At 34.4% G+C, this 14,086-nt stretch overlaps 1 protein-coding gene across 1 annotated transcript in view; it reads left to right on the top strand.

Annotated features, from left to right (window-relative positions):
• Window positions 1-10,864, top strand: part of LOC127128765 (protein SWEETIE) — a 44,033-nt gene extending 33,169 nt beyond the window's left edge. The window contains exons 31-48 of the mRNA XM_051058136.1: window positions 118-211; window positions 845-1,041; window positions 1,390-1,534; window positions 1,646-1,714; window positions 3,969-4,025; window positions 4,252-4,338; window positions 4,542-4,670; window positions 4,759-4,962; window positions 5,093-5,557; window positions 6,519-6,584; window positions 6,794-6,891; window positions 6,996-7,095; window positions 7,255-7,399; window positions 8,218-8,525; window positions 8,606-8,740; window positions 8,868-9,032; window positions 9,123-9,248; window positions 9,403-10,864. Coding sequence (XP_050914093.1) covers window positions 118-211; window positions 845-1,041; window positions 1,390-1,534; window positions 1,646-1,714; window positions 3,969-4,025; window positions 4,252-4,338; window positions 4,542-4,670; window positions 4,759-4,962; window positions 5,093-5,557; window positions 6,519-6,584; window positions 6,794-6,891; window positions 6,996-7,095; window positions 7,255-7,399; window positions 8,218-8,525; window positions 8,606-8,740; window positions 8,868-9,032; window positions 9,123-9,248; window positions 9,403-10,431 — 3,619 coding nt within the window. The 3' untranslated portion in view covers window positions 10,432-10,864. The remainder of the gene's footprint in view (window positions 1-117; window positions 212-844; window positions 1,042-1,389; window positions 1,535-1,645; window positions 1,715-3,968; window positions 4,026-4,251; window positions 4,339-4,541; window positions 4,671-4,758; window positions 4,963-5,092; window positions 5,558-6,518; window positions 6,585-6,793; window positions 6,892-6,995; window positions 7,096-7,254; window positions 7,400-8,217; window positions 8,526-8,605; window positions 8,741-8,867; window positions 9,033-9,122; window positions 9,249-9,402) is intronic.
• Window positions 10,865-14,086: the final 3,222 nt, after the last annotated feature.

Raw genomic sequence — 14,086 nt, 5'->3', positions numbered from 1 at the left:
CAAAATTTTAGCTATTGTTATCATTTATATTTTATTGACAAACTAGATATTGGCCAACATAAGTAATTTCCATTAGGCTTTTATAAAGCTTAGTTCTGACCCTTTTCATTTGTGCAGAATTGGTAACTTAGTGCGAACCACTATTATGCGATTGCTCTATGCATCATGTCCTTCATGTCCTTCACATTGGATATCAGTATGTCGCAAAGTGGTAAGCTTTTTATTTTTAAATGCGCATTTTTCTGCATGGTTCACAATGTCTAGAAGTTGTGCTACAAAAATACATGAAAACTATTACTTTTTAAGGAAGTAGTACTAGATCCATATGGAAGATGTGAATGTTTCCTTTTTCACACTATTGTTTGAAATTCTGTTCTGAAACCAGGAAGATTTAAAAAGGCCCGAAAGTAATGGAACTGCCGTATAACAAGATCCTTTCAGGGATGAAGGGCAATCAACTTTTTATATGTTTGGTCTTTTTATGCACATTATTTAGGAAGCTTCAGTTCCCAAAACAACTATGTTACCCGAATAAACTCTGTATCTGCATTAACGTAGTGATAGGAATTTGTTTTATTACAAGACAAATAGAAGGGCAAACTAGAGCAAAGCCCCAAGTACAGTATCTTATGGAAATATCTAAATTAAAAAGAAAGATGGTATCGCAGAAGCAAAAATGCTTCTGTCCGATAGCATAAGCCACCCCTTCATTAAAGAAATGATCATTTACCCTCACTCCAATCCTTCTCTCCCCTCAGTGTTCCCTTTCTCCCATTCCCCTTCATAATACTTTCCGTAACATTTCACCAAATCTTGACAGTGGTTTAATGGGGAATTATCGCAGGTCCTTGCAACGTCAATGAGGAACACTGAAACTAATAACAATGCAGAAAGTGATTTTTTAGATGGTGATTCAACGTTGAACCTTAATGATGAAGAAAATATGGTTTCTGGCTCCAACAGCAACCAGTTTCAAGCTTCCACCGGTGCAGCTAATAGAGAGAAGTACCTCAGATATAGAACTAGACTTTTTGCTGCAGAGTATGTATTTCCTAATCTTGTAATTTAATTTTTGTTATAAATACATTGAACTTACAATTCCTCCATCTTTCCTAAAAATGATAAAATTTATTCTATTATTTCAAATTTATATAAATTTGAATGAATTCACCCCCTCTTTTTTACTATTGAAGATAATTAAAAGAGGCTTTTATCATGTGATGTGAATGTATTTAATGCTAAAAATGTCCTCATCCTTCAGTAAAGTATTAAATGAAAGATCTGTCTTGATTTATATTTTGAGGCAGATGTTTTCTTTTGCCAATTAAAGAATCTTGTTTTTAGTCTCTGTACTATTGAATGTAATTTGAGTCGTTAATTTTATTATAGATGTTTGAGCCATCTACCAGATGCTGTAGGAAGAAATCTTGCTCATTTTGACCTCTTTCTGGCAAGGAAAGAACATGCAAGTGGGAAGTCCCCTGGTGATTGGCTAGTTCTTCACTTGCAAGAGTTAATATCACTTGCTTATCAGGTACTGCCAACCAATTAGAATATAGGAGCAGTGAATAATTTACCCTTTGTTCTTCTGAAATACTAAAGATATATTAGAATCAATCACACCCTTATTTTTTTTCCCCATCAGATTAGCACAATTCAGTTTGAGAACATGCAGCCAGTAGGCGTTAGTCTTCTTGGCACTATTGTGGATAAGGTAGTATGTTTTCTGTGAAATATGATGATGCACTTATTCTATGCACGTTTTCCTTGAATACTTCTTTTCTTGTAGCTAATTTGTAGTTTTTCCTGTGTCATTTTCTGATAGAAACCAACTGATATATAAAAGAATATAGAGAAAATCCCTTTGAATTACAGAATTGTACCGCAGAACTTCGAGAGTCTGCACCTCCCAATGCCAAAATGGCCCCTTTTTCTATCCAATTCCAAGATGATCAACTCCCTCAATGTCTTCCCTTATTTATTCTAAACCTAAACACTCTTAATTAATAATATAATAATTCTAATAATTACCCACTAACTCTCCTAATAATTTAATATCAGTTACAAAACTCAAGAGTCTAACAATACTCCCCCCTAAAGATTCACCTTGTCCTCAAGGTGAAAGAATATATCCTCCTGGATCCCATAACTTGAAGCAAAAAGATTGTTATACAAAAAATAGGATAATTTTCTCCTGGATCAAATTTGCTCACTGCGGTCAATTTTCTCATGATCGATTGTAGGGATGACAGTGACACCGATAGTGGAACTTTCTCTTTCCTAGGCTTTATCTTAGGAACAACAACAATCACCTTGTGATACTCGACGTTTTGAGGTTTCGGCAACAACAGCTGTTGGCCGAATCATTGTGGCGGTGGCCGTTTATTTGGTTCATCGCTGAGTCTCATTTCTCTCATTTGCGTTGCTTGATTCTCTACTAAATCAATTTCTGCCCAAAATTTCTTGAGAATAGCCTCTTTAAAATTTCCCCAAGTGGTACTTGGATTGACCGAAACCCATAATTGGTACCATGTGATGGCTCTCCCAATAACCACTCACTAATTCCCCGATCCGAGAAGTTCTGATCCGAGCAGCCATCAATGAATATGTATTTTTCACTTCGTCGCCCACGCAATCAGGATTGATATCCACCTTACAAACTTCTTTTTCACTGTAGTGTTGGATTTGTGAGTCTTCAACTTTACCACCAATCTTTTCTTTCAGTTGGAGATGCTATTGGTTCTTGAATTTCATCGCTGCCTTGGATTTCCTGTGTTTTGTTTTCAGACTCCAGTAGACAATCCCAAACTTCTGGTTGAAATTTCTTGAGAATGGCCTTTACAAAATTCCACCAACAAGTAGTTGGATGACTCTCCTTCCAAGAAATCCATCAATCAAGAGCATCTCCTCTCAATGCAAATGCAACAACCCACTCAAGCTTCATCTCTTCACTCATTCTTCTTGACCCAAAATATTGCTCAGCCTGGATCAGCCACCAATAGGCCTCCCTTCCATCAAATCTTGGAATCAAATCTGCAGCCATATTCCTGTCAAAATTTTCAGCACAACGGTAGAAACTTCTCGGATCAGAACTGCTCTGATACCAGCTGATAGAAACCAACTGATATATAAAAGAATATAGGGAAAATTCCTTTGAATTACAGAATAGTACCCCAGAACTTCGAGGGTTTGCACCTTCCAATGTCAAAATGGTCCATTTTCCTATCCAATTCCAAGATGATGAACTCCCTTAATGTCTTTCCCTATTTATTCTAAACCTAAACACTCTTAATTAATAATATAATAATTCTAAATATTACCCACTAACTCTCCTATTAATTTAATATCAGTTACAAAACTCAAGAGTCTAACATTTTCCCCCCTATAACTATAACATTGTGTTATTAGGTTTAGTCGCTCTGTTATAAAAAAAAGAGGGGCTTTAAGGTGGGGCTGCTAACTATTATTCTCTATTAGATTTATTTTTTTGGACACGGGGAAATGTGTGTATCTTCATGATTTCTTCGCACTTTGTAGTTCTGGTATGAGGCAGGGTCTGTTTTGGGCATCTTTTTGATGTTCAGAAAATGGTATGCTTAACTGAGCCTCCCTGACAGGTATTAAAAGGCACTGGAGAGCATAATTCTACTGAGGATTTATTTTGTCTTTTCTCTGTAGTGTGTTTCTCATATGCCCCTAGGCCTTTGACCTCTGTCATCCATAATTGCTTCTTATGTTTAATTCTTATGAGTAATTGTATTTAATTTTTAACCATACACAACTGAACATATTTTCTTCTGTCTAAAAGATGCATTGTTTGTCCAAGTATTGAAGAGCTCATTCCTTATTAATTATCATCTTCTTTTCTGCTTAGTTTAATGTTGTGTATACTGCATGATGTATCTTATAATCTCCCTACTGGTCAATTTTTGTTAATTCGTGCTTATATGTGAGTTTTGGATTTACAGTTTGAAAAAGCAGCTGACCCAGAGCTTCCTGGGCATCTTCTTCTTGAACAGTATCAGGTATTCAACAAAATGTTTTCACCACCCCCTAAATTGTTTACATGACACATGTCAATTAATTTTTATGTATGTCATCTAAGTTTTTTTTTCTTTTTATTTCTTTTCAAGTATTATATGCACATGCTTGTGTTTAAACATTCTATAGAACGGATACTTCATTTTTATGGTTATGTAGATTATGAGTTTTGTGATGCACTTGGAATAACTGAAACTATTACAAATATAGGCCCAGCTAGTATCTGCAGTTCGTACCACCTTGGACACATCTTCTAGTCCTAGCTTATTGGAGGCAGGCTTGCACTTGGCTACCAAGGTTGCAGCTTTCATCATTTTATTCATTTCAGTTACCTTTGAAGTTGATTTATTACATGTTTTAACATACCCTAATATTCACCTAATTATTACTCTAAACATATCTCAAGTTAGTAGTCATTTGGAAGTTGGGAGTATTTTAAGGAAGCTCCTCAACTATGAAATTAAACATGATTTTAACTCAATTATATGTAATAATTTCAGATATTAACAAGTGGAATAATCAGTGGGGATCAAGTGGTGGTCAGGCGCATATTTTCTTTGATTTCACGGCCACTGAACGACTTTGAGGACATTTATTATCCTTCGTTTGCGGAATGGGTCACAAGCAAGGCACGTGACTCTAAATGTTATATGAACATAATATATTTCAATATTTTTATATCTAGTTCTTTTATCTTTTTTATAATTCACATTTTAGATCAAAGTAAGACTTCTGGCCGCTCATGCTTCTCTCAAGTGTTATATATATGCATCCTTGAGGAAGCATCAAGATGGAGTTCCAGATGAGTACCAGACATTATTACCATTGTTCCAAAAGAGCTCGAGTGTTCTAGGGAAGTACTGGATCCATACATTGAAGGATTATAGTTATATAAGCTTGTGCCTGAGCCCAAAGAGGAAGGTAAGCATGAACATGAACTTTCAAGATATTCATGGGTGCATACTTTTGTCTCGGAGACAAACCTGGATCATTATGATTATGTTAGTGTCGTCAAAGTTTCTTTCTCATTCTAGTTGCACTTTACTTGCAGTGGAATCTGTTTCTTGATGGGCTGCAATCACCTGTTGTTTCTTCAAAGTTACGCCCATGTTTAGATGAATCTTGGCCTGTAATTTTGCAAGCACTTGCACTCGACTCAGTTCCAGTGAATTCTGGAGGAAATGATTCCACCAAAGCCTCAGTCAAAGAAACTGACAAACATAATGCTGCTAAATGTCAGTATAGCATGGTCCAATTGAAGTTTGAAGATTTCAAGTTCTTATGGGGATTTTCTCTTCTTGGTCTGTTTCAGTCGCAACATCCTATCCTGTACAAACCAATTATACAGTTGGCCTTTGTTAATGTGAAGCATGGTGGCAACTCCCCAAGCGGTGATGTGAAAACCCCAGGCTTGAAATTATATGAAATTGTACTACCTATGTTTCAATTTCTTTCAACTGAGAGTTTTTTTGGAGAGGGACTGCTTAACATGGATATTTGCAAAGAACTGCTGCAGGTGGGTGTTATTTCTTACAGTATTATTTAACATACAGTTCTAAGACATATTTTTTATTTTAGTGGATGCAACATTCAGCCCTCTCAATCAAGTCCTATTAAGACGGCATATTTTTACCTTCATGATATTTCCATGTACTCGTCCATTTATTTTGATTAGAATTTAGAACAAATAACTGAATATTCCTCATTTAAGTTCATGAACTTTGTACAAGAGGATTTATTTCCGCCATGGTGAATGAAATAAGTATTATATTGGATAGTGTGAGACATAAAATAAAACCATTCCAGTGTCCACTCTTCACTTAATAGCTTAAACTTTTGTTTTTTCTTTTTTTCAAGATTTGGTCCTTTAAATGGTATTAAAGCTTCTATTGACTAAGTGGCCAATAGCTCAATCCTTTGCAATTTACATAAGGTAAAGTGGGTCTATGCACTGTCTGCGCTTACGGGTCCTTACGCGAGGTTATGTGTAAAACCAATAATTTTCCTCCACCTAACCATGTTTAAGGAGAAACTGTCCTTGACACAGATCTTGCACGTATGTTTGACATGCACAGTAGATATTCAATTCAATTTGTGATTTAATAAACTAATCAAGGTGAAATAGGTTCTCTGTTTTCTTCAATGTGTATAATTAATACAAATTTGGAATTGCAATAGCGTTGGCACCTAAAACTTCTTAAATCTACCGAGAGTCTGACATAAATGACTGATACTTATTTCTTTTTCATCTTTGCTGGTTTAGAGTAAAACCTACTGTTAACAAAAAGGATTGATGACATACCTGCTCTATGTCAATATATCATGCCAATCCACTACTCTGTATGAAGATATTGGACTGTAAAAGTGTTCTGCTTGTTTTTATTCATGACAAGTTCTTTGAAGATAGTTAAATACATATAAGGAACTATCATGTAGAGAATTCTCATATTTTTCTTTATCATGTTTAATGAATGCAGATTCTTTCTTATTCCACATACATGGATAATTCTTGGAATAGTCTTGCAATATCAATTTTATCACAGGTACGCATTCGATAAATTGATTTCAGGATTTTAACTCTGCATTATATTTTATATCCCTGTAGGGCATATTTTTCAAAACACTGAAAATCCTCGTTTTCTTATTAGGCACGATTTGTTCTTAAATGACATGTTAATCTTATTAGCTGTTCTCCTAATTGGTTCATTTTTTATGACATTCAAAGTTCAAGTTTTATTTGTTTTCCCTACAGGTTGCCCAAAATTGCCCGGAAGAGATTTTCAATAGTGAAAATTTTGCTTTGATAACAATGGAACTTTGTATACACTACCTTTTTAAATTATTTCACAGGTAATTGATTTCCTGTGACTAATAACTTATTGTAGTTTCTTATTGGATGGACATTTTTGCATAGGATATATTATGCTAAATATTCGTGAATGTCTGTTGTCCAGAACTGATACAATTTCGATAGATCACCCAAACTCTGAAGTAAATGTGATACATACACTATGTAGCACAACAGTGGCCGTAATTAACCGTATTGAGACCAAGGTGTGTCTGTTGATAATGATTCTAGATAACAGGTTTTTATTTGAGCCAGTATCATTTTTTGCATATTTAAGATTATATATTCTCGGAAGTCATGGTGCACTTTTTTAATCCTAAAAGATGATTATCATTACTGACTTGCTCTGATTACGATTACTTAAGATGTCCCAGCATCCAAAATCAACGGTTCTGGCATTGGTTTTAGTTGGCTACAAGTGTGTTAAGGAGGCTTCAACTGAGGTTTACTTATCAGAAGCCATTAACATGGTCAACTGTACAATACCTTTGTTAAAGAGAATAAGTGATGGTGAGCTATTTTAATCCAAACCAGTTTGATCCATATGCATACTTCCCACCGTGTGAATTGCTAGTGTGACTATTTATATTTGACGAATATTTCCTCACTGTTTCTTCCCTAAATGTATTTTTGTTTAAATAGGAATTAATTTTGACATGCTTATTTTATTTAGATTCCTTAAATTTTTTTGTGTGGATATATATATATATATATATATATATATATATATATATATATATATATATATATATATATATATATATATATATATATATATATATATATATATATATATATATATATAAACGTAAATAAACATAAATAGAGAAGAACAATAGAACTGGACTGAACCGAACTAAAAATAGGAAGAACAAAACAATTGTTTGTGAGCAAGAACGTTATAGAAGGAAGAACATAGTATTACCCTTAGAGGGTTTGAATTGACATTTATACCCTTAAAAGATAGCAGATGCAATAGTGGTTTGAGGCTGCAATAAGCGGCTGCTACAACCGCTATTGCTGGCAGCGGTTCACAGCCTAGTCGTGTTGTGCCGAACCCTACGAGGGCTATAGTATTCTGTTGTAGCAACTCCATACTTATTTTTTTAGGTCTTTTAATGTTAGTTCTTATATTTCGTAGACTCTTGTCTCCCTTGAGTCTAACAACCTTGTTAAAATATTTGGGTTGAGAAAACATCTCGAGTCCCACAAGGTTCAAGATGTTTTAATTCAAACCAAACATCAAGCTACCAATGTAGGAGTGAAAAATAAAATTTGATTCATTCAACAGTACAACTGAGGGAGTTATTCTCAATTTTATTTTGTAGATGAGGCTGCGCTGGATGATAGTATTCTCCCTTTAAAAGAAATGTTTGAAACTTGTCTAAGTGTTATTGCTTCTTTGACTAAGTATGGCATTGAGGAATTCCATTTGCAGGAGGTTAAGAGTTTAAACCAACGGAAACTAATACATGCAAAGCTTTCATTTTCTCTTGAACAAATCATATTAATTGTGAAACTGGCTCTTGAAAGCAAATATGTTGATAATTGTGAAGCAAGCAAATCCATCTGTGTTATTGCAATGAGATATTGCATTCGCTGTTTCCAAACAGTACTCCGTGATTCCAATATGCAGGTAAATGAATATGTAGGAAATATCACATCATTGCTGTTACCCAGAGAGAAATACCAAAGACTGTAATTTGTTGTTAACAGGTCCAAGTTATAGGTTTGCAATTTCTTAAAGCCAGGATTCAAAGAGGTGTGAATACAGAAGATAACTCATTCTTAATGTTTATTGCTGGGGAGCTAATTACTGATATTTTCACATTGATCCACAAAATGTTAAAGGTACTTACAACATTTGCTCTTGTTTTGCCATTAATGCAACTAAAAATATCATTAGTTCATTTTATCTGCTCATTGAATTTTGCAATTCTTGGTGTAGCTAAAGGATTTATATTTCTTTTGATTGCAGAATACTATAACGAAAGAGTCGGTAAACATTGCCAGTGAATGTTTAAGTCTCATGGTGGTGTTACAAGCCCTAGCTAAAGGTAATGACTGCCAGAGAAGTTTTATGACCTTACTTCTGGAGGCCATTGTCACGATTTTCTTGTCAACAACAGACGGGTTCTCTCCGGTAATATATATAAACTGAGATTTTTAATTGTTGGAGTTAGCTCCTTGTGATTTTATTATGCATTCTTTTGATCATTCAAACAAATGACAGGAAATAAGGGATTTAAGAAACACAGCCATTAAGCTTGTTTCTCGCCTTGCTCAAATTCCTTCATCAGCCATGCATTTCAAGGATGTTTTACTATCAATGCCTCCTCTGCACCGCCATGAACTTCAGGTATTTTTGGTGTTACAAATATGTATATATGTGAACTGATTATTGACATCTATTTTGCTGAACTGTCATGGGTTCTGTTACAGATGTTTAGAAACTTTGTCCATATTCTGATAACATCTCCTGTTGCATACTTCTGTAATGCCACGACATGCAGGGTGTAATACGAGCTTCTGTCACACATGATAAAAACCAAACAGATTTTAAAATACCAGTTTTGGATATTAAAATGCCGAAGCCAGTGGGAGGAAGTGAAGAGAAACACCCCACTCCTTCAGTTGTTGTGATGAAAAAAGATGAGAATAACGAGGAAGAAGATGATGTCAGTGAAGATGAATGGGATGCTTTCCAATCTTTCCCAGTCTCTAAAAATGAAGGTGGAGATGAATCAAACACAGAGCATTCTGCCAAAGAGAAGGATCCTAGCATTGTTGAAAGCTCATCAGATATGGAAGGTTCTAATGCAGATGTTGTGTTTCATGATCAAACTGGACCTGGGGTTAACGAGCCAAGTGACAATGAGCATCAAAAGATGGAGGAAGAACCGCAAAGCTCTGTACTTCAAGAATCGCAAAGCTCAGAAAATGAACTAGATTCTCGTGATCAGAAAACTAAGTTAGGAGCTGAAGGATCGGTTGAAGAGGATATGCTTGAACAAATAGTATCAGATTCTCTGGCACTTCAACAGGGTGTTTTTGAATCAGATGATGATGAACAAAATAATAGAGGTGAAGAAGATGCTAAGGAAGATGGTGTGGATGAAAATGAGAGTCATGACTCTAAGCAAGGAATGTCTGAAAGTCCAGCAGGAAATGAACTAAATTCTTGTGATCAGAAGCCAGAGGTAGAAGCTGAAGAATCAGTTGAAGAGGATGTTCCTGAACAGGTAGTATCAGATTCTCCGAAACATCAACAGAGTGTTCTTGAGTCAGATAATATTGAACAGCGTAACAGATGTTACGAAGACAAAAAGATAGACAGTGTGAATGAAAATGAGAATTACGACTCTAAGCAAGGAACCTCTGAAAGTTCAGGAGAAAGTGCACATCAAGAGATGGAGGAACAATTGCAAAGCTCTAAGCTTCAAGAAGAGGTGTCTTCAATCCCTGGCAATGAACCAGACTCCTGTGATCAGAAACCAGAGGTAGAAGCTGAAGGATCAACTAAAGAGGATATGCATAAATAAGTAGTATCAGATTCTCCGGAACTTCAACAGGGTGTTTCTGAATCAGATAATAATGAACACTGTAACAGATGCGATGAAGATGCTAAGAAAGTCTTGGTGAGTTAAACTGAGTCGTGACTCAGCAAGGAATGTGAAAGTCCAGTAGAAAGTGAACAGAATAGTACAAGATTAGAATGATTAGCTGAAGAGTGGAGACTGTTGGGAATGAAGTATTTGTCAACCAGTTATATGTTGCATGTAGTTTTCTTATTATTGCCTCACATTCATTTGCTCTTACAAGGGGTTCCAAATTTCCATAGGTATAGTTTGATGACATTAAACCTCTATTCATAATTTGTTGCTGAACTGAATGATGGATTGCTACTATATTATTTGGAGTTTGGATGATACTATATATTGTGTCAGTTATGAACAACAGATATTCATGAATGTTTAGCATACATATAATTTTTGTGCGTCGGTGTATTTAAATTCAAGTTTATTTTAATGAGATGGTGAAAATTAGACAGAAATAGAAGCGAGTTCTGAAAATTGTGTAGCTTTGATTACAATCATTTACTCTCAAATTATGATAAATTACTGAATGGGAAAATCAAAATGGCTTCAAGCATTTAGATGATATTTTATAGATCTATATGACTACTTTCAAAACACTGCTTAACATGATATGTATAAGTTAGTTTATGGAGAGACTTGTTATCTACTTATTGAGTTGCAGTCTATTGAAATATTACAATTGTAGGTAATACAAGACTCTTACATATATCTCAGGGAAGTGTTTTGAAGGATATTTATAGTTTAATCGAGGTGTTAGTCCTTGGAGGTTTTTGATGGTAACCAAGACCTTCTCCTTTTTTTCTACTTACATCATAGATTATTGATACAAGTTTGGTTCTGTTAAAGTCAGTTATGACAAACTCTTGAAGAGCCCGCTCATACTCATCAAGTGGTTTGTCCGACATATCCTTAACTAAAACAATTTAATCTCTTTCTAATTTTTCAATCTTATTTGTAGAAATATTTAATTCATCTTTCATATGACCATATTGTTTTTGTATAATTTTCATATATATAGCTTTCTCTTGACATCTATCCATAAGATCTTGACATAAAGTAATTAAATCAAATCTATAGAGTTTAGAGAATGCCTTATTTGCATCCTCTTAATTTGAGTTAGAATCAGCTTCTGAGAATGTTGAAACCATTAAAACTAGATTGACTTCTTCTTCATTCTTGTCAGCCTCTTCATTAGCATCAAGCTCATCCCAAGTTGTTATGAGACTTTTCTTAAACTTGCTTCTGAAGTTGTTCTTCTGAAAGCTTTTCTTTTTGACTTTGTCCTTCTGAAGCTCTGGGCAATCAACTATGAAATGATCAGATTTTTGACAGTTGAAGCACCCTTTTTGATCATCTTTGTTAACTTTATAGCTTGTTCCTCTGAAGGCAAATCTTCTTCTAGAGAACCTCTTGTTCTTGTTAGCAAGATACTGAAATCTCTTTATGATGAAAGTCATTTCGTCATCATTTGAATCTTCATTGGAGGCTTCAGTATGAGTGACTTCTTTTTGCTCTTAAGTCTTTGAAGATTTAAGAGACTTCCCAACATATTTCAAAGGCAGAGACTTGGATTTCTTGTTTGGTTCTTCATCTCCATTGAGTTCTAACTCATGGTTTTGGAGATTATTGATCATACTTTCAAAACTGATATTGTTAAAGTCTTTAGCTTCTTGAATAGTTGTCACTTTGGGTATGTATCTGACAGGGAGACTCCTAAGAATTTTCTTGACATGATCAGAAGTGGTATAACTCTTCTTCAAAATCTGAAGTCCACACACAAGAAGATGAAACCTTGAAAACATAGTTTCAATATTTCATCCTCTTTTATCTTGATCAAGCTCATATTGTTGAACCAGAAACTTCCTTGACTTGTTGGTTTCCTTCATAAGTAGCACATAAAGATTCAAAAATAGTTTTGGCAGAAGATTTGTCAATGATCTTTATATACCATGAGACAAAACATCTACAAGAATGTCTCTCAGTCTGTGATATTTTCTATAGATCTTCTTTAAAATAGGTGTGAGAGTTTTTCTATCAACTACCATTCATACTCCATTCACAAGAATATCAATATCATCTTCAAGAATGTCACACAGCTTATCATCAAAACTTATAATGTGTGTACATCTTTTCCACCATTCAAATTCAGTAGAGTCTCCATTGAATGTTGGAGGTTTAGTAACATAGTTGTTCTTTTCAGATGTACTATAATCATGATTAACATTATCAAGAGGAGTGAGTTGTGGGCTAGGACCACCATCAAGAGTGATATGATTCAGTTTCAGAATCACTCACAATAAAGAAAGAAGTGTTTTCTTAGGATCCAGACTTTGCTCTGATGCCAACTGAAGGCGAGAAAAACATAAGAAGGGGGTTGAACTGTGTTGATTTTTTCTCCTTAAATTTCTTCTTCTTCTATTTCTGATGGTTCTCAACCAGATTCTGACGCAGAAAATTCAATTTACTTCTGATAAATCCTATCAAATTTTGAACCAGAATCTGACGTAGAGTAATAGAGTTGACAGTAACGGAATATAGTACAAAAGCAATGAAACCTTTAGAGATGACATATGAAATGAATAAATTTCTGTTATTCGAGGCCACTTAACCTTGATTGATCCTTCGTCAGGGAAAACTTTAACTCCAATCTAAAAATCATATTAAATCATATTATGGCACTACCTTCACTTGAATGTATAGTAAATATGAATTCATGACTTCAAATATTAGCCGATGACCTCAACTGTTTCTAGTGAGATCAATTGTTATGGAGAGAGAAGGGAGAATATGGACTTGGGTCCTGCATACCTATGTTTCTTTGAATTATGTTGGGAAACAATCTATTCATTCATTATTTGCTCACAAGAGAGCTAATTCTTTCAAAGTTTGTTCCACCGTGTACTGCAATTCAATAATTCATTCCAGTTCAATGGCAAAAGCTTCCAAAACATGAATCAAATACATAAAATTTGTAACCAACTTTTACTTACATAATAAGCATAATATGGAAAGATGCATAAATAGAACAAAATCTTGAACCAAAATTTTTGAACCATATAGGACATAGAAAAAAGTGGAAGAGAAAACACTTGTTATGAAAACCTAAGACACTGTCCACAAAAGACAACATCAAAAACTCAAAAAAATACCTAGTAGCAAAATTCTGAATCTAGTAGAAAAAAATCAAAGTGTAGAGCAGGAAAAATGGACAAAATATTAGCATAAGTTTCAAATACATAAATCACTTTTACCGACGTGTATACTTCGAATATTCAATTGCATCAAAGCATATAAGGTAGGTATAATAAAACTTATTAATCTACTAAGCAAGGCATTAAAAGGTAATATACATTTAACAAAAAGTTATGAGCACAACTCAAACAACTATAAATCAAAGATTTGTTAGATCCACAGGCCTACATTTCTAGCCATACTATTCCACCCTCTATTTTTCAATGGTAGTCAACAAAAGAATAGTAACTTTGAATTTTGACCAAGAGAATAGTAACTTTGAAGTTTGACCAAGAGAATAGTAACTTTGAATTTGACCAAAAAAATAGTAACTTTGAATTTGACCACATGAATCCTATAAATACTC

The sequence above is a fragment of the Lathyrus oleraceus genome, chromosome 3 (genome assembly GCF_024323335.1).
Source record: "Lathyrus oleraceus cultivar Zhongwan6 chromosome 3, CAAS_Psat_ZW6_1.0, whole genome shotgun sequence".
NCBI classification, from domain to species: Eukaryota; Viridiplantae; Streptophyta; class Magnoliopsida; order Fabales; family Fabaceae; genus Lathyrus; species Lathyrus oleraceus.
This window is presented reverse-complemented; position numbering and strand designations above follow the sequence as displayed.